Source organism: Loxodonta africana, chromosome 2 (assembly GCF_030014295.1).
Source record: "Loxodonta africana isolate mLoxAfr1 chromosome 2, mLoxAfr1.hap2, whole genome shotgun sequence".
Lineage (NCBI taxonomy): Eukaryota > Metazoa > Chordata > Mammalia > Proboscidea > Elephantidae > Loxodonta > Loxodonta africana.
The window spans coordinates 176,312,191-176,337,565 of NC_087343.1; the positions used below are offsets into that span (position 1 = coordinate 176,312,191).

The 25,375-nt window shown below is 41.6% G+C and overlaps 2 protein-coding genes across 7 annotated transcripts in view; one reads left to right on the plus strand and one right to left on the minus strand.

Annotated features, from left to right (window-relative positions):
• Positions 1–2,488, plus strand: part of TTC1 (tetratricopeptide repeat domain 1) — a 56,919-nt gene extending 54,431 nt beyond the window's left edge. For both annotated transcript variants that reach the window (XM_003404632.3, XM_010592259.3), the window contains exon 8: positions 1,821–2,488. In XM_003404632.3, coding sequence (XP_003404680.1) covers positions 1,821–1,954 — 134 coding nt within the window. In that variant the 3' untranslated portion in view covers positions 1,955–2,488. The remainder of the gene's footprint in view (positions 1–1,820) is intronic.
• Positions 1–25,375, minus strand: part of PWWP2A (PWWP domain containing 2A) — a 74,495-nt gene that overhangs the window by 27,252 nt on the left and 21,868 nt on the right. For 2 of the 5 annotated variants that reach the window (XM_064278959.1, XM_064278952.1), the window contains exon 3: positions 700–761. In XM_064278959.1, the coding sequence (XP_064135029.1) occupies positions 700–761 (62 nt within the window). Of the gene's footprint in view, positions 1–698; positions 762–13,106; positions 13,358–16,064; positions 16,185–25,375 lie in introns of those variants that run through there. The other 3 variants (XR_010320115.1, XM_010592262.3, XM_064278973.1) reach the window with 3 other exon arrangements.

Genomic DNA, 25,375 nt, shown 5'->3' on the forward strand with positions numbered 1-25,375 from the left:
CAGGTGTTTATGATGCACACTCAAGCTTAACACCCACTGTTGAGGGGTGTGGCTTATGAGTGGGAGGTAAGGAGTGTGGAGGCAGCTCAGATGGGTAATTAAAGGGCAGAGGAGGGCCCAGGCCAGCTGTGGTGAGCTGGAATGGGGTTCAACAGCTCTGCTCTGACAGAAATCTCCTGAGTAGAAGCAGGTGTGTCACTAAGCTTCATCTCCCCTCCTTGTGCTAGAGAAAAACTAGAAAGCAGAGATTTCAGAGTGTGTGCTCCTGCAGCTCGATCAACTTCAGATCTCAGACAGCTCTCTGGCAAGCCATTCCAGCCCTCCTTTTGGCTAAATTGAAAATAAGTGTAAAAAAGAAGTGGTGCTTATTTGGACAAGTTGCTACTGGAAGACTAGGGTCGGTCCGCTCGCTGCAGATCATGCCCACTTACTGAGTGCGCAGGGGGTACCCAGCCTTTGGGTTCTGGAAGCTTTCCCTGTTATTGCTGTCTCCTGGGATGGATTGCCCTTCCCTCTGAACATGCGAGCTCCTGCAGGGCTAAATCTTAGACTGATATCAAAAGTTATCACCTGTGTTATTAGGACAGGCCTTAAAGGCCATGCATCTTTAAATTCTTTACCTGGGTTTTACTCTAAGCTGGGAGGGCTCAGAATGACAGAAGCTGCTAACCAGTGAGTACAGTGGGAAGGAACCTGTACCTCTGATGATGAGGGATTTCTCTTCCCTTCCACCCCCATTCTCATCTCCATTGGAGGCAGACCTGCAAGAAAGATTAAAACAGTTTAGAAAGAGTTGTTTTTTAGAACAGCCCTAGTTGCAGCTTTTCTGTCTTATTGCCTCTTAAACCTCTATAAACCACTGAAATGTCCTGGAAATTCCAACTCTTGACATACAAACCATGTGCCCTCTTGTACCTACAAACAGCATGAATACCCTTGGTTATATACCATGGTGTCTCAATTTTGGCTTTAGGAATGAGATGACTCAAGTGATTAAAAAGTAAAATCTGAAACTTGGTAAGAGGAGATTGGACTGTTAAGGTTGATAAAAACCAAAACCAAACCCATTGCCATCGAGTCGATTCTGACTCATAGCGACCCTATAGAACAGAGTAGACTCCGTAGGGTTTCCAGGGAGCAGCTGGTGATTTCAAACTGCTGCCCTTTTGGTTAGCTCTGCGGCCGAGCTCTTAAACACTGTGCCACCATTAAGGTTGATGGCACCATGCAAAAGAACAAGATCTCCCACTTTCCCAAGAAATGATGAGTTTGGTGTGGACGCAAAAGCTGTGCTTAGAAAAGCAGGAGGTTCTGAGTTTTAATCCAGGCTGAGTCAAAATTTGCTGAATTAAATTCAGCAAGTGGCTGCCACTGTTTTGCAGAGAACAGACTTGTTGGGGAAACCTCTACCCTCACTGCCAGGCAGACGAGGCTTGGCAGAGTGCCTCTGCCCCCAGTGGGAGCAGCGGTTGGTTTCCCATCACTCATCCCAGAAGCCTGTGTTCTTTAGTAGTTCTGGTCCGTCTGGACAGGAAGCTTTGATCTCCTAGAGGGAGCAGCAGGGCTCCCTCGCTTCTGACCTCTGCACGCACAGGCTTCGGATGTATGGCGCTGAGTGACTGCACCACTGAGAGGGAAAGAGGGGCTGGGAACTCCCCTAGAAGGCTTCATGTGTTTAAAAGCGGCATTTATTTAACCACAGAGAGATACTTCTGTATTTTGTAATCAGGCAGCAAGGCAAGATCACTTGGGGTTTTCCTGCTTCTGTTCTTTCCCTGTAGTCGCTTGAGTTTTTTTTTTTTTTTTCTTTTGTATTGCAGGTAAACTAAAAGATCTTGGGAACTTGGTTCTCCGACCTTTTGGACTCTCCACAGAAAATTTCCAGATCAAACAGGATTCCTCTACTGGCTCCTACTCCATCAATTTTGTTCAAAATCCAAATAACAACAGATAATAAGAGATTACAAGAGCTTCAAAAAGCTGGCTTGGAAGTTGTGTGCCTCTTGTTGTTAGCAAGGGGAAAGGCCCTGCCAATGTTTAACTCTTAAAAGCATCTTATCTAAAAGAAAAGCTGCCCAGTAGAGCCCAGTGCTCCCTCCTTCCCCTTGTTTTATGGTCAGGGTGAAATGCACTTAAAGATGTAATGGGCCTAATTTTATTTCCATTTAAGGCCGTGTCTGTGCAGCTACTATTGCCCCTGGTTCTGGCTTCATGTCCTTTGTTTTGTCCAGGAGGAAGCCTGCTCAGCAAGAGTAACCTCCCTGAGCCGCACACACACGCACACGCAAAGCAGGTCACTGCTTCAAGCCTAGTGAGCTTCTCCCGAGCCAAGCACACCTGTTGGTGGGAGACTGCCCAGGTGTGATTGATGGCGTTCCCACCTGCTGTCCCCTCTCCCTGAATACATGTCACATGCTGCCATGGCTGCATGAGTGGCCTCTGGCATTCGCTCATTTCCTCTTGTGGTAATAAAGCTTTCTGTAACGGTCTGGGGTGTGAATTTTGTCTCCGTAAAGACAGCTAAAGCGGAAGGCGTCGCAGGCTTTTGGAGTACTGTTGGTTTTTAAGTTATGTTATTGAACATAAGAGTTCCACAAATCTGCCTGATATCATAATTGACGCCTGGAAAAGTTACCCTGAAGAGTTGACCATTCTACTATGTACTGGAATTCCAAAACTACTTCATGCGCTGCCTTGCACCTCTCCAGGTTTGTGCAGATAATTGAGAAATCAGTGTTCCTCACCAATTATCTGCCTGAATAGTTTCAACTTAAAGTAGCTTCCTTCAAATGAATGGTGATATGTGAACCCCAGAACAATGCTGTATTCTTTAGACTGCATGAACCCAGAGGTTTCTAAGGTAGTTTTTTTTTTTTTTTCACCCCCTAGTGATGAGTTGATGCTGATGAAAAGCTTTCGGTTGTTCTGGTTTGAGTGTCAGATGCATTGACATGTAAATTTCATCTTAGAGATGAATTGCTTATATAATTCTCTACGTGACATGCAGTACTCATACCCCCGGTGCTAAGGGCTGTGCTGGTTCTGCTGATCTGTTCCTAAAAGCCCCTTCCAGTATGTTAGTAGATCAGGGAATGATACGCGGTCTGAACTCTGTGATTTGACAAGCCTGCCTCCCAAACTGAAAAGTAATTCTTCGTGGAATTCACAAGGGGAAAAGGAGAGGGAGAACGAGTGTGGTTATTTTGGTTTGCTGTATCTCTGATAAATCTGGCAACTACATTTCCCCAAAAGGTGTATGTGAAAAATCACGAAGCCTTAGCTCAAAGCTATGTGGTCCGGCCGTCGTCTGCTGCAGCCAGCATTCAGCTAGAATCGCACTTCTCAAACATTTTGGTCTCAGGACCCCTTTACAGTCTTAAAAAAAAATTGTAAGAGTTTTTAGGTGGGTCGTGCCTTGATATTTAATCATATTCAAACTTAAAACATTGAGTTAATTCATTTAAAAATAACATGTTACAAATAACAGTTTCATGAAAAAATAACTACCTTCTCCCACCCCATCCCTCCCCACGAAAAAAGCCATTTGTGAGAAGAATGGTATTACTTTTCTGTAAATCTCTTTAACGTGCGCCTTGATAGAAGACAGGATTCTCATACAGGCTTCTGCACTCAGTCTGTCACATTATCACGTGTCGCATAGCCTCTGGGAAACACTGCACACTCATGGCAGAGTGAGTGAAAAAGGCAGATAACCTCTTAGTGTTACTATGAAAATAGTTTTGATCTCATGGACATGTGAAAGGGCCTCAGGTACCTTTAAGAGTACACGGTGCAAACTACATTTTGAGAGCTGCTTTGTCAGGTTATGACTTTCGAGTTCGGTGGCCGAGGCTAGTAGGCCTGAGTTGCCTGAGGGACTGTGCCTCTAAGAAATAACAGAAATAGACTTGTTCCCCTAGAAACAGGCTTCATCAAGGGGTCTGAGACCCCCACTGCTGACAGATGTAGAGGTTTTGCTTCTTAGGCCTCGCCCTTCTCCCTCTCCTTCCCGCTTTCCCCCATCTTCACAGACATCTCACAGGACGTCACACAATGCCAACACTGAATGCTTCTAGTGAGTGAGTGGGCCAGGTAGGGTCCCTGGGAAAGAGAGTCAGGAGTCTCAGTGGGTATGGGGTCGCTTAAGCCAAGGGGCTTTTACCTAGCACTGCTCCTTCCCTGCTTACAAAATCTGGAAGACAGATTCAGACCTTTTGAAAATGTCTGACAGTAGAAAAATCCTAAAAAGGTTCAAAAGTAGAAAGTGTGATAAGTGCTAGGGAGGAAAGCAGCCTGAATTTGCCGAGTGCTGCGAAGATGTATGATTTTAAAATTCTGTGATGCCTTCTCCCCACCCAAAAAAGACCAGAATTTACTTTCAAAGTTAATCACACTGTGACATTGTATATATTCTTATTCCAACAATATTGCAATGGATCAAAACAATTTTGAATTTCCTTCCAAAATTGCCTTGAAGACTCTGGGACATATTCTTAAAATAGTATGATCTCTTTTGTTTCCCCGTCTGCCTATGTGAGTAGACCAAGAGGTACTAGGAGGTATATTCTTAGTAGCCCCAACACCTACCAGTCTACTAGAAATTTAGTTGTTATTAAAAGGCATTCCCCAAGAGGTGGTCTCAACGTGAACAACCCTCACTACCCAAAAGTCTTCTTTTCTCTGATGTTTATTTACTGATACCTATTATTTCAAGATAAGTAGAAATTAAGCATCTTTCCCATAAAAGTTTTAACACCCAGCAGGTGATTCAAATGTCAGCTTAGAAGGTATAAGTGACAAAGAATATGATAAGAGGCAGTGACAGACATCAGCTTGGTCACCTAATCAAGGCCACTAATTGATTTATGACTTCCTGTGTATTGCTCAGAGTGGCCTCAACACGTTATGGTTCCAGGTAGCTCTCTGCAGAAGCCTTCCTGGAAGTAGCCTGACTCAGAGAAGCCTGCAGCTCTGGCAGACTTGGAGGGCTCAGCGAAGGTTTCGCAACAGTGAATCTGGCAATTAACACTCATGAAACTAAAACAGCATTTTGTAAGAGGGTCCATTGAAGCCAATCAGGCCATCTTGTGCAGCCATGCAGAACATTCTCAGATGTTGGGCATTCAATCTACACATCCGTCATCTGGTTTTCAAGTTTTCATTTCTGCATCTTTGATATTTGCAAGGATTTGTGTTTTGACTTAGGAAAATCTCCAGAATGTCTTCCAGTTTTAGTCCCCCTGCCTTCTCCCAAATGGTGTTTCCACTGGATCTTGTATTTTCGGTCTGTGTTCTCACACTGTACCTCAACCACCTTTCCAACTTTCACTTGAGCACTTTCGCATGGGCTGGAACTAACCTCTGCAGCAAAAGGCTAACCCAGGAAATTAGGACTATTGTAACAAATTTTCTGCATAGAGTACACCCTGGATTGTCAGTTCATTCACAGCATAGATCTGAGCTAAGGTTAAATTCACCTTCTAAAACTCCAACCTCCTTTCTAAGAACTCGGACTTTCTAGGTGTGTTTCCCTTCCACCACAAACAGTACAGCTGTTTTTGGTTTTTGCCTTTTACTCCTTGACCCACTCCCCAGAGAATGCCATGTTTTCTCACTTACTGAGCTCTGAAGGCATAGAGAACATAATGCCATGTTGCTGTGTGGAAGGTGGGGAGTGGCTGAGCCTAATAGCTGATAACCTTAGCAAACACCGCAGCACTGGGTCTGCCCTTGAGCTTCATAAAATGAGAAGACCTGAGGTTGGCAGTTCAAACCCACCCAGAGGAGCCTCAGAAGAAAGACCTGATGGATCTGCTTCTGAAACGTCACAGTCTTGAAAACCTTCTGGAGCAGTTCTACCCTGTCACATAGGAGGTCGCCATGACTCAGAATCAACAGCAATGGATTCGGTTTGGGTTTTCTTATTGTCAGAATGTAGTGTGATGGAGAGCTGGCTGCAGGTGTTAAGTGCAAACCTGTTTGGAAGGTGTATTTACAAAGATCGTCAGTAAACAAACCTGCAAATCCTTTTACAACCAGCTTACCAAAGCTCGGAATGTCCAAGGAGAAGGCTATGATAGGAGACCAAGGGCTACTGAGGCCGCTGTGTAAGCTAATGGCTGCTTTAATCTCCTTGAAAAAGATGTTCAAAGGGAAGAGTACAATAGCCCTCCAAGGCTAGAGTACAAATCTGAGACCACATAGGACAGGGAAAATCCGTGATGGAAACCCACCCCAATTTCCTCTGTATGTGCTTTCCCTTAAGCTCGCCATCGGCATAGAGAGCTGCCGGAGTATAGTCTGGCGCCCCTGTGCAGACCTGGCCGGCCGTGTGAGCCTTCGGTGTGCGGTCCCTGCCAGCTCCAGCTCCACGTTCTTTCGTGTTGCTTTCTCTGACCAGTTCCCCACTTCCCCTCTCCTGCCTTTTCCATCTCAACCCTCATCCCTTCTTTGTTTCTTAAGGCATGGAACTCTTCCTGTAATATTCTTATCTGTGTGTATTGTATACTTCAGACACACCCACAGAACCCTAGTAAAATGTGTAGAAAGGGCCAGACTCTTTGCAGTAATTAGTTAGGTGTTTGTGATCCTTTTCAGCCTGTCACCTCTGCACTTGTATAACAACGAGCTTAAACACACCATCATCTGGATTTCTTTTTAAAAATTATGTGCACATTCCACCAGAAGTGGCTAGAAAATCTCTCCAGAGAACTTCACAGTTAAGAGCTGTACAGAGAAAGGTGATTTCCAACACATCTGTTGTGTGTGAGCTGCCCTGAGCCCACGCTCAGAGCACTGATGCTGCTAGAAACGAGAAATGGGTTCCCTACTACCAGCACCCCCGAAAGGCAGGACTGCCACAACCGGAGCCCACCACAAGGACTGCTTTAAGCTCTACAAGGGGCAAAGGAACTAATGATAGAATTATGAAAGCTAGTGATGATGCCCTCTATTTTTATGTTCAAAACATCAAAATATTTATCTTCCTGGCCATGAGTTAATTGGTTTATTTCTATAAATGTTTGACATAGTCTGTGCTAAAAAAAATTTAAATTTTCTTCTAATTTTTCAACCATCTGAGGTTTGCATGGGAGCCCTGCTGGCACAATGGTTAAGCACTCTACTGCTAACGGCAAGATCAGCTGTTCGAACCCACCAGCCACTCCTCTGGAGAAAGATGTGGCAGTCTGCTTCTGTAAAGATTCGCAGCCTTGGAAACCTTATGGGGCAGTTCTACTCTGTCCTACAGGGTTGCTATGAGCAGGAATTGACCCAACGACAGAGGGTTTGGTTTTTGGTTTTGAGGTCTGCATCATACAGAAGTTGTATCAGCAGAACTAGAAATATGACTCCCTACCTTGTTTTTCCTTTCATTAAAGGAGAAACTGGAAGTTCCCATTTCCCCCTTAGCTAAAGCACAGTAGTAACTGCTGTCCACCAAGGTTAGCCTGCAGCTGTTTGTGGCAGTGATCCCATGTCAGCTAGTCTTCAGGCCTGTCACTTCCAGCTGCTCCTTCTGGCTTGCTGAAAATAGCCAACAACGATGGGAACTCTGCTCAGGCATGGGGGATCAAGCCATCCGTCACTGACGTGAAAGAAACCCACCAGAAGCTATTCAGAAAAGTGTTAGTTCCACATGGGAAGAGCTGGATCTGAAGATACTGGAGTCTCACTGTCCCTCTGTGGGGTGCTGGGCCAGACGGATGTCCACATCAGACATCCCACCTGGCGTCACAGCAGGTGGCCACCACATGCTGCCTCTGAGCACACAGCGTCCAGGTGCCCTCCCACTCCCAAAACACAAAGGCAGAAACCACAAACCTGCAGCTCATCAAGCCAACTGAAGACAAGAAGTCCTCACAAAGGCTAGGGGTGGGAAGTAAGGGGATGGAGCAAGGTGGGGAGAAGAGCAGTTAAGCTTCAAAGAATGTAGGGTTTAATGGGCCCTATCTGGTACTTGCTTGTTGTGTACGGCTAGTTTGACTGTCCCAAAACAGACTATGTTGTTTGCAGCTTTGCCTCATGAAGTTAACTGGGAGAAAAGGTCTAACAGTTCCCTAGGGCTTCGTGACTCTGACTGGATTCTAGCACTGGTGAAGGTGGCATCGGGAGCCGGGGGTTATGGTTTATGCTTGTGCTGCAAAAGCTTTTCCAGCCTAGCCGACTTTCTACCGGTGTTACCGACGCCGCATTTAAACACGTGAAGGACCGCACCATCACCGTCCTCTGTAAGGCTGCCTATGTGCAGCTGAAGCCCTTAAGCCATGGTTTTTCTAGGACAGTGATATGCCAGGCTCCCTTTTTACCTCAAGATACTTCACATTGCTGATATTAAAAAAAGCAGTTGCTGTCATGGCGACCCCATGTGTGTCAGAGTAGAACTGTGCTCCCAGAGGGTTTTTCAATGGCTGATTTTTCTGTAATGGCCAGGCCTTTCTTCCGAGGAGCCCGAGTGGACTCAAACCACTAACCTTTCAGTGAGCTACCAGGCGCGTTTTCCATTTGCACCATTCAGGGACTCCATTTGCTGATATAGTTCACCTTATTTAAAAGATCACACAAGTTTTGAACTGTCTACTCAGGATCCACAGAAGTGAGGCACTGAGCTTAGACAGAATTCAGAAACATAAGGTTAGGGAATATTTCACTCAATTCAGAAAAAACGAGACTCCTGATGTCTCCCCAGTGTTTTTGGTGTTGGCTGGGAAGGAAGTGAACAGCTTGTTGATTGAGAATACACTGATTTTCCACACCCCAATTTGGCTTGGGGTGATTTTTCTGTCAGGAAATCCAGGCCTCCTGTATTTGTATAAAACAAGGCTTCAAACTGGTTCATTCCGGTTTGAACCCCTGCTGATAATTTGTATTTCCACCCCAGATACCCACACTGAATCAGAGTCTACAGTTTAACAAGATCCCCAGGTGATCCTTATGTATAATAAATGTTGAGAACCACTGCTCTACTAGTAGTTCTCATAACTGGTCCCTAACCAGCAGCATTAGCATCACCTGGGAACCTGACAGAAATGCAAATTCTCAGCAGTGGCTTGAAACGGAACAAACTGGTTCAAAGCCCTGATATGAAAACAGCTTCCTTTTACTGTCAACAACTCAACTCTGTCCTTCTGTTAGAAGGCTGCTTCTACACACTTGCCTCACAAGGGAACTATGAAAGGGTTAAACCTTGAAGTACAGTATTCTTAACTCTTCAGGACAATAACTGAGTCATCTCTTATTTTTGTCTCTGGCACAGAATTCCTGAGTCCTATTCTTCACCCCAGGTTCATTACCTTCCTGATACCAGAGCAAAGGAGAATTTGTTAAGGCCGTGAACTTTCATTCTGAACAAGCAAAGATTTAGTAGGACACTCTCATTTCTGGAGAAAAGTGTGCCTCAAAAACACTTAGAACATGCTTTATTCAAAGCACTGAGGGAAGAATAATTATTGGAAAATGAGATGTCAAGTAAAAAGCAGGAGAACAGCTTAACTTACTTAAAGGGAGTATTTGCAGTGATAGACCCAGGGAGGAACTAACTGGTACAGTCCATACAGGGGCAGAGTATCCAATAGGCAAGGTAAGCACAGTGCTTACCTTGCTTACCAGATCATCTGTAGTGAACAATTTTACATTTTTTCACCACATCGAAGCTTCTGCTTCTAGGTATGGCTGGCATCTGTCTCTCCCCCAACCCCACAGCACCTTCCTACAGAATCAAAGCCTTTTTTCAAGTTTACAGTACCTGACAGGGACAGATGACCCAGTAAGCAAGGTAAGCACAGGCTCACTTGTGCTTGCTTACTAATCTGTAGTGAACAATTTCACGAGGGTTTCACCACATCTTTGATATGAAATTGGTTACTACAGATGATTTGATATGAAATTGGTTACTACAGATAAGTACCATGCTTACCTTGCCGACTGGCTAATCTGCCCAGTCCACACATAACTCCGAGGCAGGAATCTGAATTTACACTTAGCTAAGGACCAGCATCAAAAAGCTCTTACGTTGCACCCATGTGACTCGCCACCCGCTTCCTGTATTCTGTAGTTGTGTCTACAAATACACCACCACAGGCATGCAGCATGATCAGGAATGGGCACATGGAGGCTTGTCACATGGCTTTTACCTTCCCTGATTCTCTCTGGTTCCATTTCGTTTAATGGAAAACTTGAGAAGATACTGACACGGCTAGATTCCAATGGCCTCCTTTTTACACTCATGGAAGAATGAGAGTAAAGACTCCACGTACGTTCTGGAATAAAAGGCAGCCTTCTAAAGTACTGCTTTACTGAAACGGAAATCAAAAAATACACTGACCTAAATTTCTAGGTCACTCCTGAAAAATCTCCGCATTCCGGTAGGTTTGGGAGACTGGTTTTGCTTGACAGCTGAGTGGTTCTGGTTCTCAGGTCTAACACCTGACCTCACGTTGGACATGGCTCAACTTTTAGAGACGCAACCATTTATCCACAAGGCGGCACTGCCTTCACACACACAAAAAAACAAAAACTCAGAAAAATAAATATTTGTTTAATTACATTCAACTCTGAAAATTAGATCTTTTGCTTCCATCAGGAAACAAGTAACTTCATCAGAGAACAGTGAATGTTTGTGCTCAGGGTCCTGATCAAACTTCCTCTAGCCTTTACCTGGAAACCCTGGTGGTGTACTGGTTAAGCACTATGGCTGCTAGCCAAAAGGTCAGCAGTTTGAATCCAGCAGGTGCTCCTTGGAAACTCTATGGGGCGGTTCTACCCTGTCCTATAGGGTCACTATGAGTCGGAATTGACTCAGTGGCAACGGGTTTGGTTGGTTTTTTTTTTACCCTTCACCCTTTCTCACTCCTTGGTTATAAAGAGGTACCATGAAATCTAGTGACTAAGCCTTACAAGCTGTTCTCCCTAGAAAGCACCAAGTCAAAATAACTCCCTGAAGTACAACTAGTAGTTGAATTTTAAGTTAAAGAAATAATAATCTTTAAAAATTAACTTCTAAAAAGTAAATGAAGTTTTTAAATAACTAAATTTTTAAAAAATCAAAATTTTATTGGATAAATGTTACACAACATTCTTTAACATTTTACTCTGAGCATACTTAAGATGAGAACAATTTTTGTCATTCAAGACTACAAAATGAAATAGGCTTGTGAAGATTTGAAACACAGACAAAAGGTAGCACGAAGCAAAGCTTAAATATTAAGCAACTAAAGCAATGAAGTGAAATAGCAACACGGTATGTCTACATTTTAAATGCAGGTTTCATTTTTTAAAAAATGAAAAATCTGGTTTGTAACAAAACACCCTTGAGAATTTGTCAGGAGAAAAAAATATTTAGATACTATCACCTGATCTCCCAATTCTTTTGCCTCTATGTTATTATTTCTTGGTCATTTTCCATCGCTCTACACAAATAAAGAATTCTAAAGCTTAATTAAAAATCCTGATTATACAATCCAAGTGAAATCCCATCACGGCTTGGGAGTTATCTGGCTCTGAAGCAATCCTGACAGGACTGCTGGTGTTAGAGCTGAAGGAGGAAGACTGTACCCAGCCACAGCCATCAGGCCACAGAGCCACCGCACCACTGTAGTGCCTGCAATCTTTACAACTCCCTGCTGCGACGGTTCCTGAGCTGGCTTCTTCAGGTTTGCTAAAATGTATAGTAACTTCATGATAAGGAATTTAACCAATAGACAATTTTAGAATGCAGTCAAAACAATGTACTTACTTGCAGTATATTTAGGATTTGCATTAAGCTCAACAGAAAGAAGACTGCCTACACCCTTCTCCTTGAGTTGTAAAACAAATCTTCATCAGGTATATTAAATGTTCTCAAACTCTCAGCCAGAACCTTTTGTTAATCCTGAGCGTGGGATTCTTAGGTAATTCCAAACCTATACAGGATTATGGAAAGCTTGAAAAACTTCAGCCAAATGCTCAGTATCTGTTATGTTGCTTCAAATGAACTTGTGGGTTTTTTTTTTATTTTTTGGTATTTTTTCCTTTTTTTGTAGTAAGTGATCAATATGGACTATCTTTCTGGTTTTAAAAAATAAATCAGTATTGCCACTAAAAAACTTCAGTTTTATTATTATTAAAAGGATGGCACCATCAAATATAAAAATGCCTTAGAAATGTAGTACGAACGGGTCTGGTTTTCTCATTAATGTTTTCTCCATTCATTGAGGAGAAAAATTAAAGGTTTTTGTAATATGTATTTACCAAAGATAAGAAAAAAAAAATTATGGTCTCTATTGATAAGAATTCATGCTCCCTGCATGAAAAGCGGGACACTATCTTTATGGGTCTGTTCCTGCCGCTTGTCCCCAGGGTCAAGTCTGACCTGACACCTGGGCTAATTTCTTGCACTTAGCCAGAGGGAGGGGTTCTCCGTGGAGAGAGGTCCATGTCAAAACTCAGGTGTCGCCATCTTTTCTGAACTAGGTCCAATAGGTAAGGAGGAGAATAATAAAAGCCTGCCCAGCTCAGTAGAAGTTAAGAACTAGCTCTTGGAGTATGCGTTTTCACTCCAAGGACAACACAGGCCTATCCATTTTGAGTCAGAAGCTGAAAGACAAGTATGTAGTTACGAAAATGTGCACAAAATGTTAAATACTGGTGGCAAATAAATACATTTTAATATGTCCTGACAAGCAACGTATATTCAACATAATACAGCCCTGCTTGATTAAAGAAAGAAAAGATCCAAATTTTCCCGGCGGGTTTGGGTTGGGGGCACTTCGCCATCCTCTTAGGAGGACGTTAACCTAGTCCGTTGTTTCTACCGGCACCCTGAAGGAAACATTGGCCTCAGCGTATGTGACTATTGCTATTTCATAGAAGAGCCATTTTAGAAATAACCTTTGTTCATATCTGAACTAACAGACAACTTGGAGGAAGTACAAAGTTTAAGTATGAAAAATAATTCAACATTTCGGCCACCATCCCATGCCTTTTAGGCCTGTCCAAACTGTACTGATAAGAACTTCACATTCAAAAGAAGTTTCTGTCAGTGATTCTTCATACATAAAATTCAAGTGAGTTTCTGTTCGTGTATTTCATGTCACTTTTCACCTTATCTCATGCATAATTTATTGCAATAGTTTTGTTGTTGGGTTTTTTTTTTTTTTTTAATAAAATATCCCCCTAATACCTTTTCTTCGGTTTCACGCAGCACAATCTACAAGTGCCCCTTTACGGACCGTGTCGGTTTTAACCACTGCCCTTAACGTTTACTTCTGAGTGCAGCTTTAAAAATGTGACTCTCCAATTTCATTCAGTCCTGATGCTCTGCTGTTCTCTGTGTCACTGTGGTACAGGTCCGTGAAACCAGCAGCCTGCTAATGTCTTTGTGCTGAAATATAGCAAAGAAAAGGAAGAAAATAGAGTTAAGCACAAGTCACTGTATGAGAAAAATGAAGTTCTCATCACTTCAGTTCAGCCTTAATAGACTGTGGGATCACACCTAGTTTTTTTTATTAAAATCAGCTACACTTGACCCGTGTTTGTGCAGAAAACTTACTGCCACTGTGTACCAACAAAAGCATCTGGGTTACTGCTGAAGGATATCTGGCCAAATTCTAACGCAAGTAAGATGACTGTCACCTTCACACAGTCAACCTGCACTTGAGTATACATTGAAAAATACTTGTGTGTGAGTATCTAATAAAAAGGGGATTTTAATTTTATGTTGCCATTTCACAGGTAAAATACGAAACTTGCAGAGTCAGCTGAGCTACTGTAGATGGCTGTGAGGCACCAGCAGCCTTCCTCTAGCACAGGCTAGGCTAGCAGCCTTAAGAAGCCAGTTTATATACAGAACCAGGCTATGTAAAAATCACCTGCAGATCACACTGTCTACATATGTGCGAAGAGCAAAAAAGAGGATTGTAGAAGGTTCTTCACTAGACCCAGCACACCAGTAGGCACCAAGACACCATTTTGCTACTAGAATACAACGTACGTACACTGCTTAGCCTGAGCACAGTGTCCCTTGTTACAACAGCACAGTTGATCACCAGCAAAAGCACCCTGCACCAGACCTCCAACAAAACGAGGAGCAAACCATTTATCAAGGGCAAGGCTTATAAAAAGTACTGCAAAGTAACAAGACCGAATGCCCAATGCTACTGACCCCCTTTAATACCACAAAGTAGTAAGAATACCCACAGAAAACCTGCAGTCCCTGGCTGTGCCTTCTCCAATCTGGGAGCCTGAGTACCAATAAGAGTTTGAATTCCAAAAGAGGTGATCCATGGAAAGAAAGCTGATTTTTTTTTTGGGGGGGGTGGGGGGTCAAAAGTATTTTTAAACCAAAGATACAGTATTTTCAGTGAAAAAATCACAAACACACACAGAATACAAAACGGAAAACCAGCCCCGTTCTAGCCAATATTTGATGTCCAAATGTTTTAAAACAGGCATCTTTCCCGTCATTTGCTAAAACCCTTGCTTTCATGTTAGCTTGCCCCGGCGCTGCCATGCTTCACTGGTTTACTGAACCAAGGCCCATAAAATGAAATCACAGGGCATTCTATCATGTTTTTACTCAAGCAATAAAAAATTACTTCTGGCCATAAATACTGATCACATCAGAATGGGAGGTAAATACAGTCCTTGCTTCTGAAGAAAGAGAACGATTAGTACTAACTTTGTTTTAAAATTCATCGACCGACATTGAACTAAAACAAATTTTAACTCTCTAAAACTAAGATATTGTGCAAATATGATTTTAATACTAACAGATTTTGACTCGCACAGAACTTGGTATCTGCCAAGCTGTAGAAGCAAATATTCCCATTTTATAAACGGAAAGAAAAAAAAAAGGTAAACAGCCAATCCCATGTACAATTCCATTTCCTCCTACTTATGACTCAATATTTGCCTTCAGCTTTAGTGAGGCCTAGTCATGTTCAGCTGAAGACATGGAAGCAGAAGAGGCAAGGACTGAAGCAGATCTTACTATTCCTATGACAGTCACAGAAATCTATGTTATTCCCTCAAGAGATCACTTTAGGGAGCTACCACCCCTACACACATAAAATAGCCCAGCCTCAACCTCTGAACCAAAAATGTGCCATCCTGACCCAGCTTGCATACTGTAGCTCATATGCAACCATACAGCCCCATTACAGCTCTTTACTAGCTGTGCAAACACCAGAAGATTAGCTAGCCTTAACCCAAGGAAGTAATAAAAGAACATATATAAGCTCAAAGGCAGAACAACATAAATATCCCTAACCCTTTTCTACCGTACGAGCCCAAAATAAGCCTTTTAGGTTTTATCAAGGCCTCCTTAATAAATGTGCTTAAAGAAATAGTTCATAACTGCGCTTCCGCGTTATCTTTTGCCACCCACTGAGTTCTGACTAGTTTTATGTAAATGACAATGGTCACTAAAAATATACAGGGAAACCTGTGAGAGCCAGAGCTCGATGGGACTGCCTTGTTTTTCCAGGTCTCACAAGTCTTCCATCTTTGACAGGGTGCAGTCTTACCATTTTTCTATTGGTTATTTTAGTGGAAAATATTTTGAGTTTTCCTTCTGACAGGTTTCTGCCTTACACAGGTTCTGGCTTTCACAGGTTTTACTGTATATATTCATATATATATATATACACACATATATATATGTATGTGTATATATACACATACATATATTCCTATATATACAGTAAGATGTAATAACTGTATCTAAAAATAATAAGAGTGACAAAGAAAGGCTGAGATAGTGAAAAGATAAAGACATCCAGTATTTGCCTTTAAACTGAGACTTAGTTGCTATCTGACATAATGACACTGTGGAACACTCAACTTATACCAACCTAGGGGAAGCAAGTCTCAATTCATGGAAACCCACGAGACTCTACATTTTTAGCATGACATTTATTTTGACTCATTAAAAGTATCACCTACATGAGGTACATCCAGCTCCCGAGGTCAATGAAAAATAAGGAAAGGAACTAATGAAGTTTTTAATTCTAGCCTAATCTACTTTAGGAATGATCAAGTGATGACATGACGCCCTCTTCACTTTGTGGCAGGGCTCAAAACAGACAGACCTGCCCGTTTCACTGTTAACTTCAATGCTCCCAATCTGAATCCACAGTGGTCTGTCAGACACTGTAAGGGAGCAGCAGGACTCGTCACTGTCTGATGTAATAGCTGCCATTTGTTGAGACCTATGGTAGAAAAAACCAAGTTAACAAAAATAGAGCAGGCATTCGAGTTCTTTTTAATCCATTTTACCAAAAAATAATTTAAAAGAAGACCAAAATTCTATTGAAATTTTCACAATTTATTTATACTGGAAAACTTGCTGGCTTCACAGAACGTGAAGCTTTGGTACTAAAGGAAAACAGACTTGAGAGGCATGGACACACACCAGCCTTGGCCAGGAGAGGGCACTCTCCGGCCCAAGTCGGCTCAGCAGCAGAATGCCATCTGGCACACCAATATGCTGCCCTCCAAGCAAACTGACAAAAGAGAAATGCTACATTTAATGTTCCTTAAAAAAAACTTTTTTTTTTACTAGCCTAACACAACTAACTACAGGTGAGGGGAAGTGTGGTGAGTAGTCTTCATCTTCTCAGTCCTCAGCAAGGGCTGAAGTGCTCCTCCCTAGCCATATTGCATTAAGGAGCTCAGACGGCCTGTTTTGAGAACGAAGAAAACTGCCTGAAGCTTCTCTCCTTTAATCCCAATGACCACCTACCTATGTATATTCTTCAGAACCTCAACTTCTCACTGTGTGAGGTAAGACCTGCTTGAAATAACAGTTATGACAAGACAAGCTTTCTCACTTAGGCTTTCAGGACAGAGACTTCAAATACTAAGCATCATTCAAGTGATTATAATTAAGCCTTATTTTTAAACATATTTGCTTGTACGCTTACTTCCCTAGTTTAAGTATAAATAAGAAATCACTCATCCATGACATCAGTCAATTCGGGGATCACTGATTTAGATCATATTCAGTTCTTATATTAAAATAATGATTTTAAATGCTAATAAATTAAATCAAAAGCAATATATTAATATTTTTTAAAAAGGACTTTTCAGGTATAGAAAAGGAGAAGTTTTATATACCAGACTATAAACATAATTACTTCTAAATTTTAACTCAGAGGAAACCAATTTTCTTAAATGAGGTTATTTATCTTTTTGTTGACAGGAAAACTTCAATACACTATTAACTATAACCCAACAAATAATCAGACAAGAAAAAGGGAATCTGGATGCACTAAAGAATTTGTCTTTTGAGCCTCTCCCTCTCAAAGTAAAAATTGTTAGGTTTCAACAATCATTCTAGAGAACTTCCTTTCCAATTCTAGGCAAGAGGAGTCAAGAAGATGCATCAAAAAATAACCCCATGCCCCATTTATACCCACAAATGCAATGAAAATTATTAACATGCCACTCCCAGGTCCCCAGGGCCTGAACTGAGTCTTTGGGACTAATAAGATGTGTTTCCCCTCGATGCATTTAGGGTCTCAGCATTTTCTTGGGAAATTTACCAATTGTACAGGATATAGTACAGGGAGGCATGGCTCAAAAAAAAATCACTGCCATCAGGTCTATTCCCACTCATAACAACCCTATAGGACAGAATACAACTGCCCCCATAGGGTCTCCAAGGAACACCTGGTGGATTTGAACCGCCAACCTTTTGGTTAGAAGCCATAGGGCTCTGGGAGCCCTGGCTGACCCAATAAATGGAAGGAAACCCCATGAAAAGACACCAATTTCGTAGAAAATGACTTATTTTGTCCTTTAAGAGAAAGCTAAGTGTAACAATGGCAACTACTCCTGGGAGGCGGCAGAAATATAAAGGGGCAAATAAGAACAGAGTAAGTACACATTTCACCTCCCTTTTGTTGTGGTGGTGGTTAGATGCAACGAGTCGGTTCTGGCTCATAGTGACCCTGTGTACAACAGAACAAAACCCTGCCCGGTCCTGTACCATCAACTGCTATGTTTGAGCCCACTGTTGCAGCCACTGTGTCAATCCATCTCATTGGGGGGGTCTTCCTTTTTTCACTGACCCTCTCCTTTATCAAGCATATCCCTTTTAGAGTGTGTGAAAGGAGGAAGAGGTCATACACCTAGAGCAAAGGCCAGAATTAAAGACTACAATTTGAAGATTATATATATGACATTATCTTGCTGAACACCAAATATAAAATTTCTTTTAATACAATACAGTATGATGCAACATGAACAAACATTAAAAGCATAAATAGTATCAGACATTCTGGTTTTCTAAACTTAATGCTATTTTTCTAACTAGTCATTTTTCTAGAGTTTTAAACAAATAACACATGGTTCCTCCCAGCATACCAGGGCTCGCACCAAGATGTGCCACTCCCAGCCAGCCAGAGTCCCTGCTAATACTAAACTGTGGAGAGAAATCACAGGTTTGTAATCAACAGCATCTTGAAAATGAGCCATGAGTAAAAATGACTATCCTCTGGAAAATAGGCCACAACGCACACAATCAAGGCCTTTGAACGTGAGATATTTCCCTCCTGAGTAAGGGGACGCAATCTTCTACTTAATCATATCAATACCAGTAAAGTATAAAAAAGAATGTTCAGGTTAATGTCCACTTTTTCACTCCCATTTGGCCATAAAAACATTTAAAAAATGCCAGGGTCCGGGGGGAACACTGCATTGGTGTAAATTAGCTAATTCACACTACTTAACAGCTGACAACTATAGGTTTGTGGTTCCAACAGCTTTGTAAAGCTCCCCTTACACGGAACACCACTATGCTGAGCCCCACAGCTCACACTTCTCATGCCCTTTGAAAAGATTTGGGATGTAACAGGATTCTGAGCCAGTGATTGGACATTAGTACATAAGGTCCTGAACCAAAACTACTCTCCGTTCATTTACAAGTAGGCTGTCCACGTATGTGGAAACCCTGGTGGTGTAGTGGTTAAGAGCTATGGCTGCTAACCAAAAGGTCTGCAGTTCGAATCCACCAGGCGCTCCTTTGAAACTCTATGGGGCAGTTCTACTCTTTTCTATAATGTCGTTATGAATTCGATTATGAATCGGAAGTGACTTGACAGCAATGATTCTGGTTTTTGGATCCACTTATGTCAGGCACCACGCTTAGCACAAACCCACAGCCGTCCTAGTCAATTCCAACTCACAGTGACCCTACAGGACAGAGCAGAATTGCTCCATCAGGTTTCTAAGTCTGTAATCTTTATGGAAGCAGCCTGCCACATCTTTCTCCTATAGAGCGGCTGGGTGGGTTCAAACCACTGACCTTTCAGTTAGCAGCCCAGTGCTTAACCACTGTACCACCACGGCTCTTTGTTGGACAACCCAAAACCCAAACCCACTGCCATCCAGTCAATTCCGACCTATAGCAACCCTGGAGGGAAGAGTAGAACTGTTCCATAGTTTCCAAGGAGCACCTGGTGGATTCGAACTGCTGAACTTTTGGTTAGCAGACATAGCTCTTAACCACTAAGCCACCAGGGTTTCCTTGCTTAGGACAGGCAGGATAGAAACAGGGAAGCAGTCTGTAGACCTTGTTAGTTGCTGTCAGTTGACTCTGACCCACAGCAACCCGACGTGTGCAGACCAGACCTGTGCTCCACAGGGTTTTCAAGGCCGTGAATTTTCAGAAGCCTATCACCAGAGCTTTCTCCCAAAGCCCCTCTAGGTGGGCTCGAACCACCAAGCTTTTAGCTAGCAGTCAAGCACTTAACTGTTTGTGCCACCTAGGGACTCCTAGAAAACAATCTTTAGAGCATGCTTTACATAACAGAATGGGGCAAGAGTTGAAATACCATGTTAACACAGGTAGTTCTCCCTTCGCCATACCCCCCATGACCTCCAACCCAGCTGCCCGCCATAAATGCCTGGTGAACTAGTGAGTACATGCCTACATCCAGATGCTTGTGGAAGATCATGACATTGGAATTTTCAGGTAAGAAAAACATTGCTGCAGACATCTTTTTCATTTATAGTGAATATATGTTACAGAAAAATAGTATCAAAAGATACCAGAATGAAATCTGTATACCACACACACAAGCTGATGGTGGTGACAACGATAGCAAGTACTTACACAGGTTTTGACCAGGCACTTTCCTTACTGCTACGAATAGTCATTTAAATTCTCACAGTGACCCTATGTTGTTTTTAGGTGTCGAGTCAGTTCTGACCCGTAGCTACTCTATGAACAACAGAACAAAACACTGCCCAGTCTTATGTCATTCTCATAATCGTTGTTATGCTTGAACCCATCATTGCTGCCACTGTGTCAGCTCATCTCATTGAGGGTCCTCCTCTCTTTCACTGACCCTCTGCTTTACCAAGCATGATGTCCTTCTCCAGGGACTGATCCCTCCTACTATGTCCAAAGTATGTGAGATGAAGTCTCCCCATCCTCGCGTCTAGGGAGCATTTCGGCTGTACTTCTTCCAAGTTGGTTCGTTCTTCTGGCAGTCCATGGCATATTCAATATTCTTAGCCAACACCATAATTCAAAAGCATCAATTCTTCTTCCATCTTCCTTATTCATTGTCCAGCTTTCATATGCATATGAGACAACTGAAAATACCATGGGTGGGTCAGGCACACCTTAGCCCTCAAAGTGCCATCATTGCTTTCTAACACTATAAAGAGATCTTCTGCAGCAGATTTGTCCAAGGAAATACGTTCTTTGATTTCTTGCTGCTTCCTTGGGTGTTGATTGTGGATCCAAGTAAAATGAAATCCTTGACAACTTCGATCTTTTCTCCGTTTATCGTGAGGTTGTTTACTGGTCCAGCTGTGAGGATTTTTGTTTTCTTTATTTTTTTTTTTTTTATGTTGAGGTGTAATCCATACTGAAGCTGTAGTCTTTGATCTTCATTAGTAAGTGCTTCAAGTCTGCTTCACTTTCAGCAAGCAAGGCTGTGTCATCTGCATATCGCAGGTTGTTAGTTTCCACCCATCTTGATGCCATGTTCTTCTTAATATAGTCCAGTTTCTCAAATTATTTGCTCAGCATACAGAGTGAAAGGATACAACTGACACACACCTTTCCTGATTTTAAACCACTCGTATCCCCTTGTTCTGTTCAAACAACTGCCTCTTCTTGGTCTATATACAGGTTACTCATGAGCAAAATTAAGTGTTCTGGAATTCCTATTCTTTGCAATGTTACCCATAATTTGTTATGATCCACACAGTCGAATGCCTCTGCATAGTCAATAAAACACAGGTAAACACCCTTTTGGCATTCTCTGCTTTCAGCCAAGATCCATCTGACACCAGCAATGATATCCCTTATTCCACATCCTCTTCTGAATCTGACTGGAATTTCTGTCAGTACTCTGTCAATGTACTGCTGCAACCACTTTTGAATTATCCTCAGCAAAATTTTACTTGCTTATGATATTGATATTGTTTGATAATTTCCACATTCTGTCAGATCACCTTTCTTTGGAATGGGCACAAATATAGAACTCTTCCAGTTGGTTGACCAGGTAGCTGTCTTCCAAATTTCTAGATGAGTGAGCATTTGTTGAAACAGCTCAACTGGTATTCCATCAATTCCTAGAGCCTGGTTTTTTGCCAATGCCTTCAGTGCAGCTTGGACTTCTTTCAATACCATTTGTTCTTGATCATGTTACCTCCTGAAATCGATGTGTATTTCATCTTCTTTTGATGCTTCCTGCGTCTTTCAATATTTGCCCATAGAATCCTTCAATACAGCAACTCGAGGCTTGAATTTTTTTCTTCAGTTCTTTCATTTTGAGAAATGCCAAACGCGTTCTTCCTTTTGGGTCCTCTAACTGTGGGTCTTTGCACATTTCATTATAATACTTTACTCTGTCTTCTTGAGCTGCCCTTTGAAATCTCCTGTTCAGCTCTTTGACATCATTTCTTCCATTCGCTTTAGTTGCTCTATGTTCACGAGCAAGTTTCAAAGTCTCTTCTGACATCCATTTTGGTCTTTTCTTTCTTTCTCATCTTTTTAATGAGCTTTGCTTTCTTTATGTATGATGTCCTTGATGTCATCCCACAACTCATTTGGTCTTCATTTGTTAAGAGTTCAATGCGTCAAATCTATTCTTGAGATGATCTCTAAATTCAGGTAGAATACATTCAAGATCCTACTTGGGCTTCTGTGGACTTGTTTTAATTTTCTTCAGCTTCAACTTGAACTTGCATATGAGCAATTGATGGTCTGTTCTCCAGTCGGTCCCTGGCCTTGTTCTGACTGATGATACTGAGCTTCTCCATCATCTTTCCACAGATGTAATCAATTCGATTCCTGTAACTAGCTGCCATTTTGTGTTGTTGAAAAAAGGTATTTGCAATGAGGTTGTTGGTCTTACAAAATACTATCATGCTATCTCCAGCATCATTTTTATCACCAGGTCCATATATTCCAACTACTAATCCTTTCTTTTCAACTTTCACATTCCAATCACCAGTAATTATCAATAATCTTGACCGCACGTTTGTTCAATTTCAGATGGCAAAAGTTGGTAAAACTCTTCAACTTCCTCATCTTTGGCATTAGTGATTAGTGCATAAATCTGAACAGGTCATATTAACTGGTCTTTCTTGTAGGTGTATGCATATTATCCTATCACTGACAGCATTGTACTTCAGGACAGATCTTGAAATATTTTTGATGATGAATGCGACACCAATTCTCTGTCATTCCCGGAATAGCAGACCATATGATTGTCTAATTCAAAATGGCCAATACAGTCCATCTCAGCTCACTAATGCCTAGGATATTAGGCATTCCATCTCATTTTTTGACAATTCCCAATTTTCCTAAATTCATACTTGATACATCCCACATTCTGATTAATGGATGTTTGCAGCTGTTTATTCTCATTCCGAGTCAGCCACATTAGCAAATGAAGGTCCTGAAAGCTTTATTCCAGCCACGTCATTAAGGTCGACTCCACTTTGAAGAGACAGCCCTTCCTTAGGTGTATTAAGCGTGCCTTCCAACCCAAGGGGCTCACCTGCTAGCACAGTATCAGACAGTGTCCCACTGCTATTCTAAGGCTTTCACAGGCCAGTTTCTTTCAGAAGTAGACCACCAGGTCTTTCTTCCTTAGTCTGGAAGCTCCACTGAAACCTGTCCCCCAAGGGTGACCCTGCTAGTTACCGGTGGCATAGGTTCCAGCATCACAGCAACACGCAAGCCACCACAGTACAACAAACTGGTAGACGAGTGGCGGCAATGACCCTGTATGGGGTACTATTTTTATCCCCATCATACAGATGATGGCAGGTAACTTGCCGAGGATTACACAGCTTGTAAGGGGCAGATCCAAGTCAATATCTGCACCTCCCAAATCTGGTTCAAGAGCGTGTGCTTTCAACCGTGTGCCTGGGAAGTGAAAGAGAATGATCACCTTCCCCTCATCTGGCAATATGGTACCAAATGTTAGTGAATGCTCCAGCCTATACGCATGACTTACAAGTGGTACATGCACAGGTATCCATTTCTACCTTTTACACTCGACCAGATGACCCTCTCACATTTTTACAAATTTTTACTTAGGAGAAAAAATTATATTCATTCTAGGCTTTTTCTCCAGCCTTTTTTTTTTTTTTTAGAATTAAAGAATTATAAAGAAACTTTTGCCATAAATCTGTCTCATCAACTTATACAATAACCTCTTAGTGTATACATAATTGAAACAGGGAAACTTTAAAAATTACTGCAAAAACCAACAAGATCAGGTAACAACTTCTGATTCTCTGCCCTAAAGAAATCTGGTTTACAAGACAGGAATATTGATTAAACAACTGACCTGGCTTTTAGGTGAATCTCTGTGCCAAAGAGAACTAATTGAGGAATACTGAGGGCTACAAATTATTTTTAATACTTAAAATAAATAACACCAATCCCTTGCTAAAATGTGATATACATTCTAAGTACAAGTAGTTTATGCGAAAAGGGAAGAAAGTGTGGTCACACTAACAGCCTAACACTTTAGCTATGGAGTATTTGGTTTTCCTTCTAGATACTGACACCCAGACAGAAAAAATTTTAATAAGGAGTTTTAAATAGTGATATCCAATTAAGACTCAGATTTCTAAGGCAATAAAAGGAGGTACTGTCACATTCTTATGATACAGGGAAAATTCCGTATTTAATTGGTGGCTATGTTTTCAAGATTTTTAAAGAAACCTTACAAAAATAATCAGGAATTTGAAGAAACAATATTAAATCCATGTTTAAACCAATTTTTAAAAACAAGCTTTTTAAAAAACCAGCCTGTTTTCAGTATCATAATTTTATGAAATTGCTTTACAAACAAAAATTGTATACAATAGAAGGCCCATATATTAGACATGTACTACAGCCATCTGTTACTCAACTAAAATACAGTAATTTCATTCAGAAACAGTATTCTAAAAAATTCTGATAACTTTAATCCTACCATTTATTTTCTTCCATCACACCTCCCCCCAACCAATCTATAATTTGTGTCAGTACATGGGAATCTATAAGAACTGAAGTTCAGGGATTCATTTTTTCAGAAATCAAACCAGTGCTGTCAAGTCGATTCCAACTCATGCAGACCCCATGTATGTCAGGGCAGAACTGTGCTCTATAGGGTTTTCGGTGGTTGATTTTTAAGAAGCAGATATCCAGGCCTTTCTTCTGAGGTACCTCTGGGTGGACTCAAACCTCTAACCTTTCTGTTAGCAGCCGCGCCTGTTAACGGTTTGTACTACCCAGGGTCTGAGAAATTAGATGCCTTAACATTTGACTCAATCTATCCCAAAATGGATTCAAAGGTGTGATATAAAAATTAATATAATTCAGTATTTCCTGCCAAAGTGTGGGATGCAAGATGATCTTAGAATATTAATAATTATTTACTTTATTCTAATGATTATTTAATAATGCATGGCTGGGCATATTTCTTTTCCATTAACTGTACTAACATAAAAAGTGAAAAAGTAATTCAATAGTACACATATTATGAAAATATTGCCACAAGTGTGATATTTTAAGTTTTAGAAAATATCTTAATTAACTCTATTATTAAAACAATTAAATGGCTTCCATATTCAAAAAACTGTCAAAACAAAAAAAAAAAAAAAACTGTCACTGGAAGGGGATGGGCTTTAACGGAAAACCTAATCTTAACAGATAAATGCAGTTATGCTAATTCACCTAAAATCTTTGCCAAGAGGCAGTTACAGTGCCTAGAAGTGGGAGCGCCATTACAGCATCGCGGGCAACAATATTTCCTTGTGCAAGATGAGTAGGAAGGAATTCCGGAAGCCAGGCACTGCTCACGGCACGTCCCAAACACCATGCTGACCAAGAGACACACCCCCGTGACTTATTTCCAAACACCCTCTCGAAAGACAC